The sequence below is a fragment of the Acomys russatus genome, chromosome 32 (genome assembly GCF_903995435.1).
Source record: "Acomys russatus chromosome 32, mAcoRus1.1, whole genome shotgun sequence".
Lineage (NCBI taxonomy): Eukaryota > Metazoa > Chordata > Mammalia > Rodentia > Muridae > Acomys > Acomys russatus.
In genome coordinates, this window is record NC_067168.1 from 35,945,657 (window position 1) to 35,971,806 (window position 26,150).

General features: G+C 43.2%; 1 protein-coding gene across 1 annotated transcript in view; it reads left to right on the forward strand.

Annotated features, from left to right (window-relative positions):
* The first annotated feature begins 872 nt into the window (after positions 1 to 872).
* Positions 873 to 26,150, forward strand: part of Smarcc1 (SWI/SNF related, matrix associated, actin dependent regulator of chromatin subfamily c member 1) — a 103,982-nt gene continuing 78,704 nt past the window's right edge. The window contains exons 1-9 of the mRNA XM_051140784.1: positions 873 to 1,140; positions 4,795 to 4,914; positions 7,391 to 7,476; positions 11,396 to 11,477; positions 12,405 to 12,497; positions 17,517 to 17,586; positions 19,813 to 19,882; positions 21,486 to 21,561; positions 22,593 to 22,718. Of these exons, the coding sequence (XP_050996741.1) occupies positions 949 to 1,140; positions 4,795 to 4,914; positions 7,391 to 7,476; positions 11,396 to 11,477; positions 12,405 to 12,497; positions 17,517 to 17,586; positions 19,813 to 19,882; positions 21,486 to 21,561; positions 22,593 to 22,718 (915 nt within the window). The 5' untranslated portion in view covers positions 873 to 948. The remainder of the gene's footprint in view (positions 1,141 to 4,794; positions 4,915 to 7,390; positions 7,477 to 11,395; positions 11,478 to 12,404; positions 12,498 to 17,516; positions 17,587 to 19,812; positions 19,883 to 21,485; positions 21,562 to 22,592; positions 22,719 to 26,150) is intronic.

Consider the following 26,150-nt stretch of genomic DNA (forward strand, 5'->3'; position numbering starts at 1 on the left):
ATTTTAAAAGATTGAAAAAAAAAATCCATCAGACTTTCTCACTTGGAGCTCCAGGATCATAAAGTATGACACTCACGTTTCCATACAGCCAGTCACACTGTTTAGAACTTAAATCCTCTGTCTTCATGTAGACCATGAATTCATCAAATATTTACTGAACGCGTGTAGAGAAAACGTCCTGTTCCTAACGCCGACGATGCACTTGTGAGTAGTAAAAACACCAGGTTGTGCAGAAAGCTACAAAGAAACCGTCGGATGGGTACCATCAGCTGTTCACTCAGGGACTGGTTTTCCAGAATACTTTTAAGTGACAAATTTGAGAGTGCCTGGCGTGCGAATTTCACAAGGTAAGACAATCTCGAGATCGCAGGGGTAGCTGGTGCTAGGCTGAGGAGGCAGAAGCCAGCTGCTGTGGTTCGAGACACATTAATGAGCGCCCGAAGGTGTGTGAAGCCGAACCTCCAAGCAAGATTGGTGCAGGTTTCCAAAGGCCGACGCCGCTTCCCGGTGTAACAGGACGATGTAGGCAGGCAAGGATCTGCAGACTAGCGCTCGGGGTGGGCCCCTCGGCTCTCACTGCACTCTCTGGATGGCTTTCTCAAGTAGAGATACAGAACCTCGTTGAGGTTGTTGACCGCCTAACGAATGGACGCAAGAAGCCAGGGAGAGTCACACGCAGAGCCTACGAAGAGCTGCGGTTTGCGGTTCGGTAGTGAGAGGCGGACGGAAGGGGCGGGCTAAGTCTCTTGCTGTAGCGGGCTAGCAGCGTGCTGCGCATGCGTACGCTCGCTCGCATAGCCTGGCCGTTACAGCTCCCGTGCCGGAAGAGGATTGGCTGGGCGGGGCTAGGAGGTGGAGGAGGAGGTGGTATCTGCGCGCGCGCGCGCGGGTGCGAACGGGAAAGGCCGCGAGGGCCAGTCCGGGCGGTGGAGACGACGGACGGTGACCATGGCCGCGACAGCGGGCGGAGGTCCGGGAGCGGCAGCAGGCGCCGTGGGTGCAGGGGGTGCGGCGGCCGCCTCTGGCCTGGCCGTGTACCGGAGGAAGGACGGGGGCCCAGCCAGCAAGTTTTGGGAGAGCCCGGACACGGTGTCCCAGCTGGATTCGGTGCGAGTCTGGCTGGGCAAGCACTACAAGAAGGTGGGTTCGCGCGCGCCCGTGGGGACCGAGGAGCCGCGCGGTGAGGGCTGGTGGTGGCTGCCGGCTCCGCGAGCCTCGGGCCGCCCCTCCCCCCACCCCGCGCGCCACGAGGGACAACAAAGGCCGGCTCGGCGCTCGCCACGCCCCCGCGGGCGGCTCTAGGCACGCGGCGACCGGGCCTTAGCTGCTTGGGTCTCCCGCGCCCAGGCACCCGGGTGGGACGCCCAGGCTCGCTGGTTCTTGTGTGCAGAAGCAGGTGGAACCGAGTAGAGCCGCAGGGCGTGTGTCCCTGGTCTTTTGTTAGCTGCCTTAGGTGTGTGAACAAAGCGGTAAAGACTGAGCCCAGCTAGTAAAAATAGCTTGAAGTTTTGTTTAGAGACCAGTTTGTAAGTGGTTAGGTAAGTAAAGGCTTGCTGCCTGGTGTGAATTCGCTAAGGGACCTTGGGTGATTGGCCTTGCGAATTAGTTAATGTAGGCTTAAATAACGCATTATAGAATTGATACCGAACTACTAAAAATGGTTTCCCACTTCATTGTACTTTTGGTGAGGTGTAAAGTTGTGAGTACAAGAGTTAATGACCTTCAGCAAGAACATCTGTATTTTCTTTTAAAATATTTTTTTAAAATTTATTTTTACTTTACAAACATTGGTGTTTTGCCTGCATGTATGCCTGTGTGAGAGTGTCAGGATGTCAAGTCCCTTAGAACTGGAGTTACATACAGTTGTGAGCTGCCATGCGAGTGCTGGGAATTGCATCCCAATCCTTTGGAAATGGAGCCAGTGCTATTGACCACTGAGCCATCTCTCCAGCCCCTCATCTGTATCCCTTTTTTTTTTTTTTCCTTCTTTTCTTTTTTCCTTCGAGACAGGGTCTCTCTGTGTAGCCTTGGCTGTCCTAGACTCCCTCTGTAGAGCAGGCTGGCCTTGAACTTGGAACGATCCACATGCCTCTGCTTCCTGAGTGCTGGGATTAAAGGCATGTGCCACCACACCCGGCATCACTTATATTTTCTTTGTAATTTTAATTTTGTAATTTTTTTTTGGTTTTTCAGGACAGGGTTTCTCTGTGTAGCCTTGGCTGTCCTGGACTCACTTTGTAGACCAGGCTGGCCTTGAACTCACAGCTATCTGCCTGCCTCTGCTGGGATATAATGTTTATATACTTCTTGAAAAATCCATTTCTCCCACTTTGGAATGTAAATTCTGCTGAGCCAATTGTTTTGCAAAGTTGTGAGTTAACCCTTTCTTAATACTTTAAATTTTTTTTTCTTTTATTTGTTTTGGAGGGTGTACTCTGCTCCTGTGTGGATGTCAGCTTCAGTGAATTGATTCTTGGCTGACACTATATGGGTCCAGGAGTCCAATGGGCCCCAATAATGCCTACAGTAAAAACTTCCCCTTGTGTGATGTTGAAGCATGGCTCCCTGGTTGACATGGTGAAACAGCCAACGCACTTCCTCTTTGTCTCTCAGTTCAGTAGTGTTTACTCCACTGAGAACCCAGAGTTGGTGTTGAGATTTGCAAGCCTGAAGATGATACTCTTGTGTTCTGGATCATAGTTGCTGCCTCACTTTTATTAGTTGTTCAGTGTTTGTTGAATAAATGAAAAGTTAAACTAGGACCTGGGGGTTTAAGCCGTGTTGTAGTGTTTGATCAGCATGGGTTAGGTCCAGGCTCTGAAACCCAGGACCACATTAAAACCAGGTATGGTGGCTGCCAGCAGTATCTGTTCAGATGTGTAAACATGAAGGTCAGAAGTTCAAGGTCATCCTTTGTTACGTAGGGAGTTTGAAGCTTGAGGCAAGCCTGGACTACCAATATGAGAGAGAGCTTGTCTTAAAAAACTAAAAAAGGACAAACTAGTCTGAACAATCTCATTTCCTGCCTACAGCTTATTGTTGGTATTTGACAGGGGTCTTAGGTACACTGGTGTTTTCAGAAGTGACCATGTCTCTAAGATTTTAAAATAAGAAATAGTGTTGACTTATTTCTGTTTGGGGTACACTAAACTTTGCCCCCTCTGTTCTCCCTCTCTTTGTTTCTGAGACAAAGTCTCAAGATGTAGCTCTGGCTGTCCTGAAAGTCAGTAATTAGACCGTGCTGGCCTCAAACTCAGAGAAGTCTGCTTGCCTGTCTCCTGAGCACTAGGGTTATGGGCATGCGTCACCACTCTGGTTCACTACTCATTCCTGTCACATTGAACAATGTTATTTAGGACACACACATTTAAATATGTCTATGTGTGTGACCTGCATGTGGTTGTCCTCAGACGCTGGAAGAGGGCGTCTAATTCTTTGGAATTGAAGGTAAAGGCAGTTGTAAGCTGCATGATACGGTGCTGGGAACTGAGCTCAGGTCCTCTGGAAGAGCAGGGAGCATTATCTGCTGAGCCAGCAACAGAACAGAAACTTAGATCTCAGAAATTAATACGAAGCAAATGAGACATTGTAGGTCTCTTTTCTTTTGAGGCCTGCCTGGCCTCAAAGACGTTAGAAAACCAAAACCAAAATAAAACCCCAAACCCCAAATCACTGTTCTCAGAGCCCCAGAACTCCCTTTGTGGCCTCGGTCCTCAACTCCTTCCTGATCTTCCTTCCAATTGTAGTTTTGGAATTATGAGGATGAGCCATGATAGTGGGCTCCATTTTTTATTTTATTTTTTTAAGTTTATATGTGTGAGTGTTTTGCCTGCATGAATCTCTTTGTTTCAAAGTTTGCCTGGTGCCTATATAAGCCAGACGAGGGCTTTGGATGGTCTGGAGCTGGAGTTGACATGGTGTTGAGCTGCCATGTGGGTGCTGGGAATCAATCCTGGGTACTCTGAAGAGCAGCCAAGCTCTTAGGTGTTGAGTCATCTCTCCAGCCCTGTCGAAGGTTTTGCATTTACTTCACTAATTATGCTTTCCTTGTCATGGAACCACCTCTTGTCTCCACCACTGATTTGTCTTTTTATTTATTTTTGTTCGTTTTTTGAGACAGGGTTTCTCTATGTAACCTTGGGTGTCCGAGACTTGATTTGTAGACCAGGCTGGACTGGAACTCTCAGCGATCTGCCTGCCTCTGCCTCTGCTGGGATTAAAGGCATTATTTATTTATTTTTATTTTATGTGCATTGGTGTTTTATCTAGGTGTATGTCTTTGTGAGGGTGTCGAATGCTCTGAAGCTGGAGTCGCAGACAGTTGTGAGCTGCCAATGGGTGCTGGGAATTGAACCTGGGTCCTTTGGAAAAACAGTCAGTCAGTGGTCTTAACCTTTGAGCCATCGCTCTCAAATCTGGTTTGTCTTTTTTGTTGTGGGTGTTTATGGGTGCTTTTCCTGCACATATGTCTGTATGTCACATGCATGCCTGTTACCCTCAGAGGTCAGGAGACGGCATGGGATCTCCTGGGACTGTAGTAACAGACGTTTCTGAACTGACATGTGGATGCTGGAAAGAGTACCTAGTTTTAACTGCTGAGCCATGTCTTCAGAATACATTATTTACCTTTAAGTATGTGCCTGTGTGGTTTTTATGATTCTTTACAGTGGAGAATGTGCTTCATACACCTAAAATTTGGTATAGTGCCATTACTTAGCAGGTACTAGGAAGTAAGACAGCAGTTTCTCCAGCACTAGCCGTCCTAGGTTTTGAATTCCTGTCTTTGTCTTGCAGTATGTTCATACAGATGCTCCTACCAATAAAACCCTGGCGGGACTGGTGGTGCAGCTTCTTCAGTTCCAAGAAGACGCCTTCGGGAAGCATGTCACTAACCCAGCTTTCACCAAACTGCCGGTAAGTACACACGCTGGGACAGTGGGCATCTTCAGTTTTTTTAGTTGTCACCTATAGCTGATTTCCCTTGCTATGCCAGGGAATAGGGGAAAAAACCAACTTGTACAGAGAAGGTTTTGTTTGTTTCTGAGACCCTGCCTGTGTGTTATAGGATGGCTGGGAACTCCTCCCTGATCCTTTGTCTTCGTTTCCTTCACCGGGGATTACAGGCATCTGCTATCATCTCCAGCTTAGTGGCACAATTCTTGCCTGCTACGTTGCTTTAAAGTATGCAGCAGTCATGAAGACTTAGTATTTTTCTGTTATGGTTGCCATAGTCTCCTGTGCTGTCTATACTGATAGTCATCAGAATCTTGTAGAAAGAGGTTTTTTTGTTTTGTTTTGTTTTTGAGACAGGGTTTCCTTGTGTAGCCCTGACTGTCCTGGACTTGCCTCTAACTCACAGCAATCCTCCTGCCTCTGCCTCCCAAGTGCTGTGATTAAAGGCGTGTGCCACCACACCCAGCTAAAAATTATTTATTTATAAGAATTTTTTTTTTACATACAGTGTTCTGCCTGCATGTATACCTGCAGGCCAGAAGAGGGCACCAGATCTCATTGTAGATGGTTGTGAGCCACCATGTGGCTGCTGGGAATTGAACTCAGCACCTCTGGAAGAGCAGTCAGTGCTCTTAACTGCTAAGCCATCTCGGTAAATCCAGTTTGTGATCATTTTTAAGCTCCCCTCCCCTCCCCGACAGAGTTTCTCTTGTAGTCCTGACTGTTCTGGAACTCACTCTGTAGACTAGACCAGGCTGGCCTCGAATTCACAAAGATCCTCCTGCCTCTGCCTCCCGAGTGCTGGGATTAAAGGCATGTGCCACCATAACCTGGCTAAGCTTTTTTTTGGAGACAGGGTTTCTCTGTGTAGCCTTGGCTGTCCTGGAACTCTCTTTGTAGACCAGGTTGGCCTGGAACTTACAGCGATCTGCTTGCCTCTGCCACCTGAGTGCTGGGATGAAAGGCGTGCAACACCATGCCCAGCTGGTATTTACTTTTTATGATATGATTTACATTCCTTTGTCATTTCTAATTTATGAACATACAACTGTCATCCAAAGTGACATTACAAGGGTCTTTAGACATGGGATTTTTAACTCCTAGGAACTAAGCCATTATTTACTAAAACAGTTAAGGGGTTAGAGGAGGATAGTTTTAGTTATAAACCATAATTAAAAATAATTCATGGAAAAAAAATTCATGGCTGAGGGCCAAGAGGACCAGATGTATCTCTCTTCCTCTCAAAATAGAGTTCAACATTTTCTCAAATGAAAGAGGTCGTTCTGGTTTGTGATTCTGTAAAAGAAAATTGAAGGAGAACGGCAGTTAACAAAGCAAATACTTTTTGTTGTTGTGTTTGTTTGTTTGTTTTTTAATTGAGACAGGGTTTCTCTGTGTAGCCCTGGCTGTCCTGGAACTCACTCTGTAGACCAGGCTGGCCTCAACTTAGATCCACCCGCCTTTGCCTCTACTGCTGGGATTAAAGGCATGTGCCCACCACGTCCGGCACACTGTCAGCTATTTATTTACTTTAAAGATTTTAAGTTTTGTTATTTTTAACTACTTTGTGTATATGTTTGTCTAAGTGTAGGTTTGAATTCTTTTTTTTTTTTTTTTTTTTTGGTTTTTTGAGACAGGGTTTCTCTGTGTAGCCTTGGCCATCCTGGACTCACTTTGTACACCAGGCTGGCCTTGAACTCACAGCGATCCACCCGCCTCTGCCTCCCGAGTGCTGGGATTAAAGGCGTGTGCCACCACGCCCGGCTCGTAGGTTTGAATTCTTGAGTGCATGGTTTGTAGAAGTCAGAAGAGAACCTTAGATCTCCTAGCATTGGATGAGGTATAGATAGTTGTGAGTCACCATGTGGGTGTTGATAACAGAATCAGACCCACTGCAAAAGTAGTAAGTGCTGAGACATTTCTCCAGCCTTGTAGATGTAATTTTATTTATTTCTTTGATTGTTTTGTTTTGTTTTTTTGGGACAGGGTTTTTGTTGCCCAGCTGTAAAAACAATTTTAAAACTGGAAAAAAAATTTTGTTTAGCTTGGGTAGTGGCTTATTCTTCTGGCTCAGGAAGATTAAAGGTTAAAGTCAGTTTTAAAGTTCTGCTCATTTGAGACAGCATGGGCTATATGAGAGCTGAAAGAAAGAAAGAAAAACTGGATGATGAAATGAGCATTCGGGCTGGGCCGTGGTGGCGCACTCCTTCAATCCCTGTACTTGGGAGGCAGAGGCAGGCAGGTCTCTGTGTCTCTGTGAGTGAGTTTGAGACCAGCCTGGTCTACAAAACAAGTCCAGGACAGCCAGTCTACACACAAGAGAGACCCTGTCTCAAAACAAAACAAAAATGAAAGGAAAGCATTTGAAATGTAAGTATAACATGAATGATTTTGTTAGAACCTTTTATTTTTCTCCTTTGCAATTTGTTATTTTTAGGCAAAATGCTTTATGGATTTCAAAGCTGGAGGCACCTTGTGTCACATTCTTGGGGCTGCTTACAAGTACAAAAATGAGCAAGGGTGGTAAGTTTTTTGTTTTGAAACTTAATTTGCATGTTTGCACTATTACTTGGTGTGAAATCATATTTTTGATATAGAGAGGATTCTGTAAGAATATTGCTGGTAATAGCAAGGTAAGGCTCATTTTTGTTGTTTTTGTTTTGTTTTTTCTTAATCAATTTTCAGTATTTAATCTTTTTAGTATTCTTTCTCAAAGACGTCGTTTCAGCCAGGTGTGGGGAGTGCACCTTTCATCCCAGCACTTGAGGTAGAGGCAGACCAGTCTCTGTGAGTCTCTAATCTAACCTTGTCAGAAAAAAACAAAGATGGTACTGACCTTCCATACTTTGTGGGTTCTTTCTTCCACTCTTACAACCCTGTAATACTACTAGGTATGAGAGAAAAAAGGGTAGAGAGGAAAGGAAAGAGATCCCTGAATAAAGTCATGGTTGAAAAGGGGGCAATGTTACTCAGTTTCTATGGTTGGATTATAGGTCTCTGCCATCATGCTTGTTCTTTTGTTTTTAATTATACGCTTTTTTGTTTTTGTTTTTCAAGACAGGGCTTCTCTGTGTTGCCCTGACTGTCCTGGACTCACTTTGTAGACCAGGCTGGCTTCTAACTCACAGCAACATCTGCCTGCCTCTGCCCCCCCAGTGCTGGGGTTAAAGACATGTGCTACCACACCCAGTTTAATTATATGCTTTAATAGCCATTAAAAGGCTAGAGTGATGCCTCAGAGATTAAGAGCATTGGCTGTACTTCAAAAGGTCCTGAGTTCAATTCCCAGCAGCCACATGGTGGTTTATAATCATCTATAATGAGATCTGGTGCCCTCTTTTGGGTTGCTGGCTCATGTGCAGGCAGAATAGAGTATAAATAATAAATAAATAAATCTTTAATAGCCATAAAAATGGTTTGTATTTATTTGTATGAGCCTTTGCATGTATGTAGGTGAACCATTTATATGCCTAGTACCCTAGAGACCTTAATAGGGAGTTGGTTCCCTGGAACTGGAGCTACAGACAGCTGGGAGCTACCACATAGGTGTCAGTTCCAACTGCTAAAACATCTCTAGCTCCAGAGAATAGTGTGTTTAGTGGACTAATTGAGCATGAGGGTTCATCATTACCTCAGGTAAAACCTGACAACACACATTCAGCCCCCAGAACCCACATGATAGGAGAAAACTCTCTGTAACCTTGGCTGTTGGACTCAACTTCGTAGACCAGGCTGGCCTTGAACTCACTGAGATCCGCTTGCCTCTGTGTCCCCAAGTGCTGGGATTAAAGGTGTGTACCACTATTCCCAGCTTAAAAAAAATAATTAATTAAAAGTTTTATTATATTTTGGGGCTGGAGAGATAGCTCAGCAGTTAAGTGCACTGGCTGCTTTTCCAGAGCTCCTGAGTTCAATTCCCAGCAACCACATGGTGGTTCATAACCCTCTCAAATGAGATCTAGTGCCTTCTTCTGGCATGTAGGTGTACATGCAGATAGAGCACTCATATACATAAAAACATAAACAAATCTTTTTTAGTTGTAATACATTTTATATATTTATGTGTGGGTAGGTGATTACCCCAGTGCCTTTCTGGAGGGCTCTCCTCTACCACGTGGGCTCAGGGATTGAGCTCTGCTCCTTAGGCTTGGTGCAAGTCCTTAATTTGCTGAGCATCTCTATTGCTAAACATTTTTTGTTTAGTTTTGTGGGGTTTTTTCTTTTCTCTTTTTTCTTTTTGGTTTTTCAAGACAGGGTTTCTCTGTGTAGCCTTGGCTGTCCTGGACTCACTTTGTAGACCAGGCTGGCCTCAAACTCACAGAAATCCGCCTGCCTCTGCCTCTCAAGTGCTGGGATTAAAGGCGTGTGCCACCACTGCCCGGCCAGTTTAGGTCTTTTAAGTTGTAAAGAATGTATGTGTTAAATCACATACTCACTGCTTTCTTATTTACTCGAGGCTTTAAATACTGTAGTAGTACAAGAATTGCCACACAAGCCACTGGATCATTGTAATGCCCAAGTTGTGAAACCCCCAAAGACCAGCAGGAATCAGCTGGATGTAAATTACACAGGGTTTCGTTTATTTCAAGCTCAGAGCCTGGACCGCCAGCCCCCTTGTAAGGAGAGAAGATGGCGGTCCCTAGTGCTAGGGGAACAGGGGTTTTTAAAGGAAAAAACTGCAGGGCGGGCGGTTCCAAGCCTTGCTGTTACATGATAGGTTAGAGGGGTTCAGGGAAGTTTCCCTTTAAGCTGATTGGCTGGGGGACCAGGCTAAGTGAGGGGACCAGGGCCAGACCGCAGGAGGGATTGTTTTTTTGTATGTTCTGGTCACTGTGACCTGTAGCTCTGATTGCTTGGCCCCGGGTGCAAGCTCCTAGGAACAGTTACTAGCTGTGTGTTTGTGGATCTCCCTGGAAATTCCTGGGGGTCAGGGTGGGGATCAAGTTCTCAGGCCCTGAACACAAAAAAGCCTTGGTTTGGTCTCTACAGCATCAATCTTAGTGAAATATTGATTGTTTATTGTGTGAACGCGCATTCCATGACAAGGTTGATTACAGTTAGTGTCACTCAGGAGCCTAACTATGACCCCAGCCTGTTTCTAAGGCAGGCCTTTTAAAAGAAAAACCTGTAGCCAGATAACAACTATGCAACCAGGTGGGAAGCAAAGGGCGGGCAGCCTCACATCATATTGCGTAGATAAAGATGAATAGATTTTGTTCTGAATGCATTGTATCCAGGTGGCTAGGCAAAGCGTTTTAAGCTGATTGGCTTAAAATATAGGCTTGAAAGCCCAGTGTGGTGGTAGCGCATGCCTTTAATCTCAGCTTGGGAACTTTACAGTTCCCCACTGTTGAAGGAGAAGAGAATATAGTAGAGTATTATGGTTTTGTTTAAATAGAACATAAATCCTTAATTCAAGCAGAACGTTTAACAAGTATTGAATTGTAAGTAAAAGGCGATTCAAGCTCCCAGGCAGGTATGTGTACATGGGCACATGCATTACCCATGTAGAGGTGAGAGGATAGCTTCTGGGGTCAGTTCTAATACAATGTAGGTAGAAGGCATGGAACTCAGGTTTTCAGCCTTGTCAGCTAGTATCTTTAATACTGAGCCATTTTGCCAGCCTCAAACAAATTACTTTTAAGCATATATATGTAGGGTAAATAAACTTTCCTTTTATTTAGATATGGTGATTTCCTGTTCATAAATCTGTGGGCTACCATTATTTTACATTTTTTCCCCTTGTAGTGCTTGGAAATGAACTGGGTTCTTTCTATATGCTATGCAAACTTTCTTTTCTTTTCTTTTTTTAAAAAAAGATTTGTTTTATTTATTGCATATGAGTGCTTTATCTGCAGAAGAAGGTATCAGATTACATTATAGATGGTTGTGAGCCATCATGTAGTTGCTGGGAACTGAACTCAGGACCTCTGGAAGAGCAGGCAGCGCTCTTAACCTCTGAGCCATCTTTCCAGCCTTGTGCAAACTTTCTATCACAAGCTATGTCCCTAGCCTTGTGAACTAGTTTTCTATATCCTAGACTGAAGGAAAATAGGAATTCATGACATTGGTGTTTCATTTTGACTGGGGTATCTATTTAGAAAAATGTTAAGCATTTTTAAAACTCTGTGTGTGTGTGTGTAGACAACTTTTGGGCAATTTGTCCTCTTCCGCTGTGTAGGGTCTATGGGTCAAATTCAGGTCATCGGGACTTGAGGCAGATGAGTGTTGTCTGTCATGATGGTACTGATGTGGCATTCTCTTATTACTTCTGTATTTCTTCCCAAACTTTACATGGAGCTAGCTTAGTTTCCAAGCCTTTTGATTCATTTGACTTAAATTATAAAATGGAGTTTCTTATTGTATATAAGACTGGAAATGAGCTTAGTAATGTTTTTTGTTTGTTTGTTTGTTTGTTTGTTTGTTTTTCTTCTTCTCTGAGGCGGAGATTTGATCTTCAGAATCCATCTCGAATGGATCGTAATGTTGAAATGTTCATGAACATCGAAAAAACATTGGTACAGGTAAATTGGAGAATTAGGCCTTGTTATCTTGTTATCTCCTTATCTTTCCTTTTCTCTTCTGTCATGTTTTAGATAGGACTTTTCTCTGCCTCCCTAGTGCTGTGATCAAAGTCATATGTATGTCACCAGTACCTGGCTTGAAATTAATTATTTTTATGTGTGTGTATAATGTCTACTGTATGCACATGTGACATGGCATGTTTGTAAGAGGTGAGAGAACAACTGTGGAGCCAGCTCTCCCTGTGGTGTGTTTCTGGGGACTGAAGTCGGGTTCACAGGCTCCCACAGCGAGCAGTTCCAGGTGCTGAGCCATCGCACTGCACTAACCCTCACCTAATTAAAAAAAAAAAATCTCTGAGCCAGTTGTGGTGGCACACACCTGTAATCCCAGCCCTGGGAGCCATCTAGGTTTATTTTGAAACAAGACCATCATACTGCGTTTCAAAAGATGTCATCCAAGGCGGGCATGGTGGCACACACCTTTCATCTCAGCACTCAGGGAGGCAGAGGCAGGCGAGTCTCTTAGCTTGAGGCCAGCCTGGTACAGAGTTCTAAGACAGCCAGTGCTATGCAGAGAAACCCTGTCTCAATGCCACCCCCTACCCCTGCCTCCCCCCAAAAAGTATCTTCCTGTTTTAAGAAATACAGGCTTAAATGTCAACTTCAGCCGTTACAATGATGAATAATGGGGCCCATGAGATGGCTCAGTGGGTAAAGGTATTTGCTGCTAAGACTGATGACCTGGCATTAGTACCCACATGATGAGAGAGAATATCTCCACATGTTTGTCTGACTATATTTGTGCCATGGTGGACACATCTACACACGTATTGAAAGAAACGGAAAAAGATGTAGGGATGATGAATGATCAGTGTACATCATTTCAGAACCATTTGGACTTCAGAGTCTTGTGTTTCTGTTTCTCAGAACAATTGCCTGACTAGACCCAACATCTACCTCATTCCAGACATTGATTTGAAGTTGGCTAACAAGCTGAAAGATATCATCAAACGGCATCAGGTAATCGACATGACCACTGTAGTGCAGTCGTAGAAAACCCTTAAAAACGCCAGAGTTTGTACTTTGTATGTGTCTGCTTTAAAGGAGGGATTTCTGAGCTCCCACATGTCCTTATAGAAACATTCAGTAGTTACTAGTAAGAGTTATAAATGATCATAAAATAGCAACACTGTCCAAAGAACAAAACACTGTTCATGGCTGCTGCTGTATTGATCATCTTATGTCATCTTAAGCTGAGATTTTTTTGTTTTTTAAATAAACTGCAATGTGACAGCTGAGAATATCTAGATAGAAGATAATTTTCTGTGAAACATCATTTATGTGACAGTGTTTTGCTGAGATATGCCTGCCTCTGTCCCTGGAGTAGTGGGATAAAAGCTTGTCTCATCAAGCCAGGCTTATTTATTGCTTATTTTTAAATGTATGTATATGAGAGTACCTGTTGAGGCCAGAAGAAGGCGTCAGATTTCCTTGAATTGCTCATACAGGATGCTGGGAGCCGAGATCCTTTTCAACAGCCGAGGGTGCTGTTAAACTCTGAGACATCTTTCAAACTCAAGAAAGTTCCTCAGAGATCCATTAGTTTATTACTCCCTTTCAGGGCGAGAAAGATGACTTGAGAGGTTAAGAGCACAGTAGCTCACAACCATTTGTAACTCTAGTTCTAGGACATGTGAAGTTGCTGACTTCTGGGCACATGCAGAAAGACACATACATGCAAAACATTCATATATATAAAATGATATAAATAATCTTTTTTAAAAAGTCAGCCAGCACAGTGGTGCACACCTTAGTCCCTGTACTCGTGAGGCAGAGGCAGGTGGATCTCTGTGAGTTCAAGGCTAGCCTGGTCTACAAAGGGAGGGAAGGATAGCCAGGGATACACAGAGAAACCCTGTCTGGGAAAAAAAAAGTTCTGAGGCTAGAAAGATGGCTAGGTTAAGGGCACTAGCGGTTCTTCCCGAGGACCCCAGGTTGACTCTTAGCATTCACATGGCAGCTCCCCGCTCTGTTTCTTCAGTTTAGGGTATCCAACACCCTATTCTGACCTCCCTGGGCACCAGGCTGGTAATACACCTGGACATGCTAGCAAAGCACCAGTAAACATAAAAGGTGATTTTTTTTTTTTTTTTTAATTTTAAAATGAAAATCCTAACTGTTTGATTTTACCAACGAAGGCTCAAGAGCTAGATGCTAGGGTGAAAACCTGTTACCTCCGAGAGGCAGAGAAAGCACCCAACTAACCTTTCTACTCAGCTTACGTCTTAGTGGAAAAAGCCCAAAAAGTTGACTAGCTCAGCTGGCGCCCCAGTAGGGGAAAAAAAAAACAAAGGTAAGAAAGAAAAGAAAGAAAGAAAGAAACAAACCCAGGGCCAAAGGCTTGCTAGGTCAAGGCTCAAAAATCCTTTTTATCCATTATGTCTTAAATGCCTTTCAACTTAAAGTCCCTCCTACTCTTTAATCCTTGTCAGCTGTTTTTTTTTTTTTTTTTTTCCCTCCTTTTTTTGCTCCGCCTTCTGACCTAGGGTTAACTTTATTAAATCCTGTGTACAGAATGCTCTTGGATTAAAGATGTGTGCTAGGGCAGGCTAAACCACACCATAATTACTTATGATTAAGGGTGTGTGTTAGGACTGAGCCAGGCCAAACAAGAAACAGATTAAAAAAAAAAAAAAAAATCTATTATGTATGCAGTACTCTGCCTGCATGTGTACCTGTACACCACAAGAGGGCACCAGATCTCATTATAGATGCTTGTGAGCCTCCATGTGGTTTCTGGAAATTGAACTAATGACCTTTGGAAGAAAACACAGTGCTCTTAACCTCTGAGACATCTCCTCAGCCACCCTCAAATTTTTTTTCTAATAAAGCAGATTCTTGCTATATAACAAGAAACAATTTTCAGTTCACAGTCTCAGGGTTCACAATAGGACCAGACAGTCTGCAGCATTCCACTTCACAGACGACATGCTGTGTCATTAAATAGAGCACAGAGCTGAGGCGTCAGTGCAGGGATCACAGGCTCCACAGGCCGAGAGTCTCAATATGCTGTTGTACGTTACCTCACACTTCCTGGATGGTGATACTCTTTCCCACCTTTCTGATGTCCGTTCAGACATGTATTGCCATAGTCCAGTGATTCTGAAGCCCATAGTTTATGAGGCAGTAGCGATTTTGGGCACACACTTTTAATCCCAGTACTCAGCTACCTTGAGTTGCTACTTAAAACTGAATGCTGGATGTTCTCTTGTTCATGTGGTCTCAACAATCAGTCATTAGTCTAAATGGCTTTGAGTGCATTCTCTAGATGCATTTAGTAGTCTTTGGCCTAGCCATATTTTAACCTGAATTTTTTATAGTAGTTTTCCAACAGAGATGTCAAGTGACAACAGCATAGATAATGTGCACTGTGGGTGATTGAGGTTTCTATGATGTAGCCCCAGGTTTGCCAAAATACCAGTTAAGGCCAAAGGGTCAAGAGTTTGAGGCCAGCATAACCTACATACTTGAAACTTGGGGCCTTTTGTTTTTGTTTTATTGTTAGTTTTGTGAGACAAGCTCAAGTACTTTAGACAAGCTTCAGCCAGGCGGTGGTGGCGCACGCCTTTAATCCCAGCACTCCGGAGACAGAGGCAGCTGGATCGCTTTGAGTTTGAGGCCAGCCTGGTCTCCAAAGCGAGTCCAGGACAGCCAAGGCTACACAGAGAAACCCAGTGTCGAAACACACACACACACACACACACACACACACACACACACACACACACAACCAAAACCAAAAATTTTAGACAAGCTTCAAACTCACTATGTTCGAGGATAACCTTCACTTCTGTAGCTTCCTGTTTCCCAAGCTCTCAGCTTAGAGGTCTGCCTAAAACTTTTTGTGAATATGTCTCATAATTACTCTTACATTGTGAGATTCCCATGCTCATTTTTTATGATGGTTTTGAAATACTTTTAAGAAATTGAGGAATGCTTATTGATAGTTGTCCTGGTTTGGGTTTTATTGCTGAGAAGAGACACCATGACCAAGGAATCTCTTTTATTTATTTATTTATTTATTTATTTATTTATTTATTTTGTTTTTTCGAGACAGGGTTTCTCTGTGTAGCCTTGGCTGTCCTGGACTCACTTTGTAGACCAGGCTGGCCTCGAACTCACAGTGATCCTCCTGCTGTGGTAACTCTTACAGAGGCAAACATTTAACTGGGGCTGGCTTACAGTTTCAAAGATCCAGTCCATTGTCGTGGTGGGAAGCATGACATTGAGCAGGCAGTCTTGGTGCGAAAGGAGCCAAGACTTCTACATTTCTTTCCCCATTAATTTATTCATACAGTCACTATAGGCTGATCCTAGCCCCCTCCCTCCTCTCAGTCCCACCCTCACATTCCCTTCATTCCTACTTTCCTTCTCAGAGGAGTGGAACACCCTTGTGGGTACCAACCCACCTGGCACATCAAGGACTAAGTGCATTCTTTCCCACTGAGGCCACACAAGGCAGCCCAGCTATGGGAAAGGGATCCAAAGACAGGCAGCAGAGTCAGACAGCCACCGCTCCAGTTGTTAGGGGACCCATATGAAGAACAAGCTGCACATCTGCTCCATGTGTGAAAGGGGCCTAGGTCTAGCCCATGCATGCTCTTTGGTTGGTGGCTCAGTCTCTGTGTGCCCCGTGGTCCCTGGTTAGTTGACTTTGTAGACCTTGTGGTGTCCTTGACCCTTCTGGCTCCCTCAATCTTTGCTCCAACTCTTCTACAAGACTCCTAGAGCTGCACCTATTGGTTGATTGTAGGTTTCTGCATCTGTTACCATCAGCTGCTGGATAAAGCCTCCCAGAAGATAGTTATGCTAAGTTCCTAGCCTTGCAAAGTATTATTAATAGTGTCAGGAATTGTCTCTTTCTGTCAGGTGGATCTCACATTGGGCCAGTCATTGGTTAGCCGTTCCCTCAAACTCTGTTCTATCTTTATCCTTATATTTGTAGGCAGGACAAATTTTGGGTTGAAGGTTTTATTGGTGGGTTTGTGTCCTCCCTCCACTGGAAGTCCCACCTGGCTATAGGAGATGGCAACTTCAGATTCCATATTGCTGCTGCTCGGAGTCTCAGCTAGGGTCAGCCCCATTCTACATCTGATCCACAGGCAGCAGAAGGGTCCCATTCCCCACTGGGGGTAGCTTGAGTACTAGGAGACCTCAGAGCCTACCCCACAGTGACATACTTCCTTCAGTAAGGCCACACCTTCTCCAACAAGGCCACACCTCCCATGGGCCAAGCATTCAAACACATGAGTCCATAGAGGCCAAAGCTTTTCTTTTTTTTTTTTTTTTTTTTTTTTTTTTGGTTTTTCGAGACAGGGTCTCTCTGTGTAGCCTTGGCCATTCCTGGACTCACTTTGTAGACCAGGCTGGCCTCGAACTCACAGCGATCCGCCTGCCTCTGCCTCCCGAGTGCTGGGATTAAAGGCGTGCGCCACCACGCCCGGCTTTTTTTTTTTTTTTTTTTGGTTTTTTGAGACAGGGTCTCTCTGTGTAGCCTTGGCCATCCTGGACTCACTTTGTAGACCAGGCTGGCCTCGAACTCACAGCGATTCGCCTGCCTCTGCCTCCCGAGTGCTGGGATTAAAGGCGTGCGCCACCACGCCCGGCGGCCAAAGCTTTTCAAACCACCACAATGATAAAGACATTTATTACATTTTCAATGCTGACATAGTCCTCAGCAAGTTTGGCTTTTGGAGAATATCTTGATTTGTGGTTAATGGTAGTTGATAAAGTCTATACAGATATTCCCAAGTCTTACAAATTTAGAAATTTGAAACACTTGAGGTACCAAGCATTTTGGATAAAGAGTATTCAGTCCTCACTTGTATATGTAGAATTTTTTCTGTTGCTAATATTATTCCTTTCCTTGACTAAAATTGATTTTAAAAACAACTGCTTTTATATTTATGAGAGAATTTGCATCCATAGTCTAATACTTTGCTTCTGTTTGCTTTAGTTACTTGCTTCTTTGCTTTGCAGGGGACATTTACTGAGGAGAAGTCAAAAGCTTCCCACCATGTGTTTCCATATCCTTCCTCACAAGAGGACGGTAAGTTAGCTGTTGGTCGTGACCTCTTTAATGCATACATTGTACTAACATGGCTAAATAAACACACCTTCACTCAAATATAGTCCTCTTTTTTGTTGTTGTTTTTTGTGTTTTTGGTTTTTCAAGACAGGGTTTCTCTGTGTAGCCTTGGCCATCCTGGACTCACTCTGTAGACCAGGCTGCCCTCAAACTCACAGAGATCCACCTGCCTCTGCCTCCCAAGTGCTGGGATTAAAGGTGTGCACCACCACGCCTGGCATCAGAGTCCTCTGTTTTGTCTAATGTATCAGTTGCCTGCCGTGAGTTGGTCTGAGAGTAGATCACTTGATTCCTTTAGAAAGTGAGACTTAACTTGTGTTGTTCTGTGTTTCAACCAGTTAGGTTTTTTTCTTTTAATGTAGCAATTATTATCTGGTGATTTGAGCATCCATTATTTATTAACTCTGTTGCTGTTTGCTGTGAACTGCTACAAATACAGGGATATCTGAGGCAGGTGCTTATTTATTGACTGTCATAGAGTCCAGTAAGAAGCTACTAGTTGGATAGACTTGTGTTATATGACCCAGGCTGGCCTTGAACTTTCTGTATAGCCACAAATACATTAAACGTGAGACTTTATCATGCCTTCAGCTCCTGAATGCTGAGAGCATGTGGTGTTGGATGGGCCTAGGCCCATTACCCACTGAGCTACATCACCAGCTATTGTCCCTCATCCCTATTTTTTAAAAATATCTGTGTTTAAACTTGCTGTGTTATGTCTATATATGTGGGAACACTTGTGTCACAGTGTTGTGTTTTTGTTGTTGTTGTTGTTGTTGTTGTTGTTGTTGAGACAGAGTTTCACTGTGTAGCCTTGGCTGGCTTGGACTCCCTTTGTAGGCCAGGCTGGCCTCGAACTCATGCTTGCCTCTGCGTCCCCAGTGCTGGGATTAAAGTCCGGCACCACCATGCCCAGCCAGCACTGAGTTTGTTGGTCTTCTTCAGCTTCCTTTTTTTTTTTTTTTTTTTAAATTTACATTTAATTAATTAATTAATTTTACTTATTTTTTGAGATAGGATCTACTATTGGCAGTCCTAGAATTAACTCTGTAGACAAGGCTGGCCTCCAACTGAGATCCACCTGCCTCTGTTTTGAAGTGCTGGGATTAAAGGTGTTTGTCACCACCTCCCAGCCCTTAAGGTTTATTTGTAATTGTTTATGTGTGTATATTGGAATATGTTCATGTGAATACAGGTCCTTTCAGAGGTAAGAAGGCGTTAGGGTCCCGAGAGCTGGCATTACATGGGGTGTGAACTGCCTGTTGTGAATGCTAGGAACTGAAGCATTGTGTTGTTCCTCTCTCCCACTTCAGCCCCTTCACATTATTTTCGTTTTTTGTTTTTGTTTTCCGAGACAGGCTTTCTTAGTGTAGTCACAGCTGTCGTAGACTCACTTTTTTACACCAGCCTGACCTTGATCTCACAGCGATCCACCTGCCTCTGCCTTCCGAGTGCTGTGATTAAAGGCATGTGCCACGTCCCGCCCTTCGCATTATTTTTGAATCAGATTTTCTTCATGAACTTACAGCTCCTCATTTAGTTGGCAAGACTACCTAACCAGTGAGCTTCAGAGTGGAGATACACACACACACACACACACACACACACACTACAATGCTCACTTTAAAATTAATACTTTTAAGGTTAGATTTATTTATTTACTTACTATGTATGAATGTTTTGCCTGCATGAACATATGTGTGCATTGTGCAAGCCTGTTGTCTTCCCTTGAACTGGGTTTATGGATGGTGTGAGCCATCTTATGGGTGCTGGGAATTGAGCCTGGGTTATTTGCAAATTCAGCATGTGCTCTCACTGCTGAGCCAGCTCTGCAGCCTCCCAGCTCCTTAACTGCATGTTGTCATCTGAACTTGGTCCTCAAGGTTTGGTGGTCATCACTTTACTGACAGGCTATCACCCCAGCTCCAGAATGTACCTTTAATCAGACAAGTGACTTTGAGTTTCAAAACTTAAAAATTTGGAATACTTAACCTGCTCTTGCACAAAAGAAGGCTTTAGTTCCCAGTACCTACAAGTATACCATCAGGGCATGCTGACACCTCTTGGCTCCTGAACATATGTGGTATACATATGTGATATGGGTGACACATACACATAAAATTACATGTTTTACAAATCATAAATGAATTCTATTCATGTTTTGACTTACTTATTTTCTTCTTTCAGAGGAATGGCTGAGGCCAGTGATGAGGAGAGACAAGCAGATGCTGGTGCACTGGGGCTTCTACCCAGATAGGTAATTCTAACCTGTCATTCCAACTGCTTATGTTGCTCTTGGTAAACAGTGTATGCCTACAGCATGTGAGGGTGAAATCCGTTACCATTCCCATCGCTCTCTTTGTTTTTACAGACAGGGTTTCTCTGTGTAGCCTTGGCTGCCCTGGACTCACTTTGTAGACCAGGCTGGCCTTGAATTCACTGCGATCTAGCTGCCTCTGCCTCCTGAGTGCTGGGATTATATATGCCTATAATGTTTTTGTTCTTTTTCATTTTAAACAGATTCTCACTATGTAGTCCTGGCTCTCCTGCTGTTTACTAGGCCTGCGTGGCGTCAAGCTTATAGCTCTATCTACTACTGTCTCCCAGTGCTGGGATTAAAAACATGCACCTCTAGGCCTGTTTCCTTCATTCTCTTTCTTTCAGTGTCTCTGCCTCTCCGTTTTGAGGGGTGGATGAGGGATTTAGTTCAAGTCTTTACACTTGCTAACGAATAAGTGCTTCACCACTGAACCAGCTTCATTGTTTTATTTACTGACATTTAAAGCCAGGTGTGGTGGCCACAGGCCTGTAACCCCAGCACTTAGGAGGCAGGCAGGCGGATCTCTTTGAGTTTGAAGCCAGGCTAGTCTACGAAGCAAGTCCAGGACTGCCAGTGCTACACAGAGAAACCCTGTCTCAAAACAACACCAAAAAGAACAACAAAAAACCCAAAACAAACAAACAAACAAAACCATTTAAGTACATATATAGTTATATGTTTATGAAATACCTTTTTAAAAATATTTATTTACCTGCAGGCCAGAAGAGGGCATCATATTACATTATAGATGGTTGTGAGCCAGCATGTGGGTGCTGGGAATTGAACTCAGGACCTCTGGAAGAGCAGACAGTGCTGAGCCATCTCTCCAGCCCCTCAGGCTGATATTCTAATAAAAGAGTATACTATGTGCTGATAAAATTAGGGTAATACATGTTTCTAATTCTTTTCCATCACATTGTGGTTGGAGTTCTTAGGCTCTTCTCACCTAGGCAGTTCTACATGCGCTGGTAGAAAGATTCATGTCATCCAGGTGTGATGCATGGTTTTTAACAAGATCTCAATAGTTCAATTTTATCAATAAAGACTCGAGCCAGATGCTGCCCAGTCAGAATTATCTTTTCAAAAAGTAAGCACAACATTCTATAACTCCAAATTTTCCAATGACTCTGAAGTAAAGCTCATGAGAGCAGTGTGTATTCTTGACCACTGAGCGGTGTCCTCCCCCCCCCCCCCCCCGCTTTCTATTTTTAAAAATAATTTGACACAAACTAAGACCATCCGAAATAAGGTAGCCTCAGTTGACAAAATGCTTCAGGATTGGCCTGTAAATAAGGTGGCAATAAGTTTTGTTGAGACTCAATCCAAATGTTTCAAAGCACAAACTCACTTTCTGATAGCTACAATAAAATTAAAAAGCTTTTTTAAAAAAGTGGTGGCGCACACCTTTAATTCCAGCACTCAGGACGCAGAGGCAGGCGGATCTCTTGAGTTCAAGGCCAGTTTGAGTACTCTTTCTAATTAGTAGATCTTGCCTCTAATTTGGTTTGTTTGTTCATTTGTGTTTTAATTTGCTTTATAGCTATGATACTTGGATTCACAGTAATGATGTTGATGCTGAAATTGAAGATCCCCCCATTCCTGAAAAGCCATGGAAGGTAATGGTTTTGTAAAAAAAAAAAAAAAAGTTTGAGTACAGCCAGGACTACACAGAGAAATCCCATGTTGACCAAAACAAAACCAAAAACTTGATTTGAAAAACAGTATCTTAAATAATAAACAAAAGTATTTAAAAAAAAAAAAAAGAAAGAAAGAAAGAAAGAAAGAAAAACAGTATCTTGAGGCAGGTGGATCGCTGTTAGTTCGAGGCCAGCCTGGTCTACCAAGCGAGTCAAGGCTACATAGAGAGACCCTATCTCAAAAAACCAAAAACAAACAAACCAGTATCTAAAAATGTATAGTAACTAGAATTAGTTACCCAAAATGTACATTCTCCTGGTCTTTCTGCCACTTTGAGTATTTTAAGCCTGGTATGCTTGGCATCACCCCTCCCCCCAAGGTTATTGTCATTGTCAACATCAGTTCTCCCTTCAGACACCTTTCATCACTCTGCAGAGGCCTTTAGGTGTGAGTGGGGGGCTCACTGCACCCTCACCTAGATTCTGGCTGCTCTTTTTGTGTTTCCCGAATTTCTGTATGTAACTCTGGCCTACTTGCACGTGACCTCAGGAACTGTAGATACAGTCTGGACAGTTAGTGGAGGGGCAACTTTATTTTTACAGCTATGTTGTAGTCATCATGTCAAAGGAGACCTTTTGGTGATACAGTTTTTTTGGGGGGGGTCACCCATGCTCTACTTAGGCCCAATAAACTCTTTGGTTCCCAAACTTGGACTTTGGTGGAATCATAATTTGTTGTTGATGTCCTACTGAGAGGGGCAGACATTAGTCTCCCCAGGGAAAAGTCCTGAAACAGAAGCTCATCCTGTCTTCCATTGGCTGCCGTATCCCAGTTTATTTCCAGTGTTCTAGGAAGCCTTTATTGTTGTAATTTCTCATTTGTGGCTCTTAGTTCACGGCAATGAAGCACTTGGTGTCTGCCCTCTCTCCATCTGTACCTTTAGGTATGACTAAGAAGAGGGAATTTTCTAGAGCCAAGTCATAATTGTGCCCGTTTGATGTGGTTTTAGGTTCATGTAAAATGGATTTTGGACACTGATGTTTTCAATGAATGGATGAATGAAGAAGATTATGAAGTAGATGAGAACAGGAAGCCAGTGAGTTTTCGTCAGCGAATTTCAACAAAGAATGAAGAGGTATTTTACTTGGCACTGTTTCTTGACCACTGGTGGCTTTTGCTTTCATGGTCTTACTGTTTTCTTTTTGGTTTTTTTGAGACAAGTTTTCTCTGTGTAGCCTTGGTTCTCCTAGACTCACTCCCTTTGTAGACCAGGCTGGCCTCGAACTCACAGTGATCCGCCTGCCTCTGCCTCCCGAGTGCTGGGATTAAAGGCATGCGCCACCACCGCCTGGCTGTTTTCTTTCTTGAAAAACTGCCACACACTCAGCAAAAAGCGTCACCTAGAATGTACTTCTACAACTTACTGAGTGACTTGATAACCTGGTGTTGGCATCTTACTAGGAGGAGGACTGGGCATCCTAGTGAGTCATTAAAATGGAAACGGGGCAGGTCATGTGGTAATTCTACACCTTATCTTGTTCAATACATACAAGTTTTTCTTTTTTTAAATTTATATGGGTGTTATGTGTATGTGTGAATGCATGGTGTCTGTGGATGCAGTAGAGGATGTGCTGTCCTCTGCAGCGGCAGCTTTGAAGCCATTTTGTGTGCCGAAATCAAACCTCCAGCTGCCAGTGTTCTTCACCACTGCGCAACTCACTAGCCCTGCTTTTTTTTTTTTTTAAATAAATTATTTACCTTCATTTTATGTACATTGGTGTTTTGCCTGAATATATGCCTGTGTGAGGATGTCAGATCTTGGAGTTACAGACAGTTGTGAGCTGCCGTGTGTCTGCTGGGAACCAAACCCAGGTCCTCTGAAAAAGCAGTTAGTGCTCTTAACTAGTGAACCATCTCTCTAGCCCCTAATTTTTGTTTTTAATTATTTTTTGTTTTATGTGCATTGGTGTTTTGCTTTTATGTGTGTTTGTGTGCAGGTGCTGGGTCCCCCAAAACTGGAGATACAGATAGATGTCAGCTGCCATGTGGGTACTGACCTATGTTTTAATTTTTAAATAAATTTAAAAATTTACAACCAGTAATAGTAACTTTCACATTTTTTATATGTCTGCTATCTATTTGTTGTTTTTGTTTTGTTTTGTTTTGTTTTGAGACAGGGTTTCTCTGTGTGTCTTTGAATGTTCTGGACTCACTCTGTAGGCCAGTCTGGCCTTGAGCTCAGAGATCCACCTGCCTCTGCCTCCCAGAATGCTGGGATTATAGACATGCACAGTGGTGCACCTGTGCCAGGCAGCAACTTTCACGTTTTTAAATAATGTCACATGATAGCTTAACTTCTCTAACAGTTTTCCTTAGGAAAACCACATTCTTTGTTTAATACATTTTTATAACTTCAGTGCAAACACAACACCACAAAATACTGGTAGTAAGTCCTGCTGTGCTTTCTGAGAATAGGAAATTCAGCAGATAACACTCTTTATTATTATTTATTATTATTACTATTATTATTATTATTATTATTATTTATTATTATTACTATTATTATTATTATTATGCCTAAGTTCTTATTTATATGAAAACAGTACAGTGAAACCTATGACTTCATATGTGAACCTAAACAATTTTGATTAAATGAACTTCAGGGAGCTGGAGAGAGGGCTCAGAGGTTAAGAGTATTGGCCGTTCTTCCAAAGGTCCTGAGTTCAACTCCCAGCAACCACATGGTGGCCCTAGGAGATCTGCTGTCCTCTTCTGGTGGGCAAGTTTACATGAATCAGAATACTGTGTACATAATAAATGCATCTTTAAAAATACTTTCTGGCGCCAGGTGTGACAGTATACACCTTTAATCCCAGCACGTGGGAAGCTGGGGCATGTGGATTAGCGTGAGTTCAAAGCCAGCTTCTTCTACATGGAAAGTCCAGATCTCTCGAAAAACCAAACCAAACCAAACCGACCCCCCCCCCAAAAAAAAAAGACCCACAAAACTGTCTGTCTATGTATAACCTCTACCAATTTTTTTTTTTTTAAATGAACTTCCGGTTTCTGGATGTTCACTCATGATTCCATAAAAAGCACAATTTGTGCCAGGAATGGTGGTGTGTGTCTTGATTCCCAGCACTGAGGAGGGACAGACAGGCAGATAGTTCTTTGTGGGTTGGAGGCCAGATTGGTCTGCATAGCAATTTCAAGCTAGCCATAGTTACATAGTCAGACCTTGTCTCTAGAAAGAAAACCTCACAACTTGTGGTCTATGTGTCACTAATGTAAGACTTGGGCAGGCCGTGGTGGCCCACGCCTTTACTCTCAGCACTCGGGAGGCAGAGGCAGATGGATCGCTGTGAGTTCAAGGCCAGCCTGGTCTACAAAGCAAGTCTGGGACAGCCAAGGCTAACACAGAGATACTCTGTCTCCAAAACCAAAAACAAAACAACAACAACAAAACCCCACCAAGTTAAAGGTAGTAACAAAGAGGTTGCTGAGAAGCCCCAGTCTGGAGAGTTTGGAGAGCAGCTGAGTTGAGATATGAATTTGCTCTAAAACAGAGTGTTGTCTTTTAAAGCTGGAAGGTCATCAAGGGCAGACATGTGGCAGGGAGACCCTGTCTTGGAAAAAAAAAAAAAAAGACTTGGTGCCCAGAAGAGAGCCTTTTGTAACTGTTAAGGGTTTGTACCAGTCCAGTAAACAGGCCTGTGATTCTAAGATTGTTTTCATTTGTGACAGGTAGATTTGCTTTGCTTTTTAATTTCCTTTCTGTTACATTTTATTGTCTTACAAGTCTGCCACGTAGTTTGTAACTTAGTATATAGCTCATGTTGACTGAATTGGTAATCCCAACCTCAGCCTTCCTAGTGCTGGGATTATAAATGCCTGGCTTGCTCTTTTTTGTTTTATATTTTCTTTGGTACTCATATTTATGAATGTTTGTATGTGTATATGATAAACCAGTAACTGAAAATGGAGATATTTCATGTTTTCGTACTTGTGAGCTTAGTACCAAAACATCTTTGTCACATATATATTGTAAGATTTTACTTATTTTAAAATTTTAAATATTTGGGTTTTGTTATTTCAAGATAATGTTTCTCTGTGTAGCCCTTGGCTGTCCTGGAACTCACTCTATAGACCAGGCTGGGCTCGAACTCAGAGATTCTCTTGGCTCTGCCTCCTAAGTGCCAGGATTAAAGGCATGCACCACCACTTCTGTCTATGAGACTTATTTTATAAATGACACTTTTGACAGGATAATTTGACCTCAGTTTTTTAGTTCAGTAGCGTGTATTAGTAGTTACTGAAATGCTTTCCTGTCTGAGAGCACAAAGGTTGAGCAATAATGGTTTTTGTTTTTCAGGTTTGGCTATGTCTTGTAGCCTTTTCCCCCTTTCGGTTTTTCTTTTCTTTTTTAAAATTTATTTATTTGTTATGTATACAATGTTGTATCGGTATGTACAGCTACAGGCCAGCAGAGGGCGCCAGATCTCATTATAGATGGTTGTGAGCCACCATGTGGGTGCTGGGAATTGAACTCAGGAGCTTTGGAAGAGCA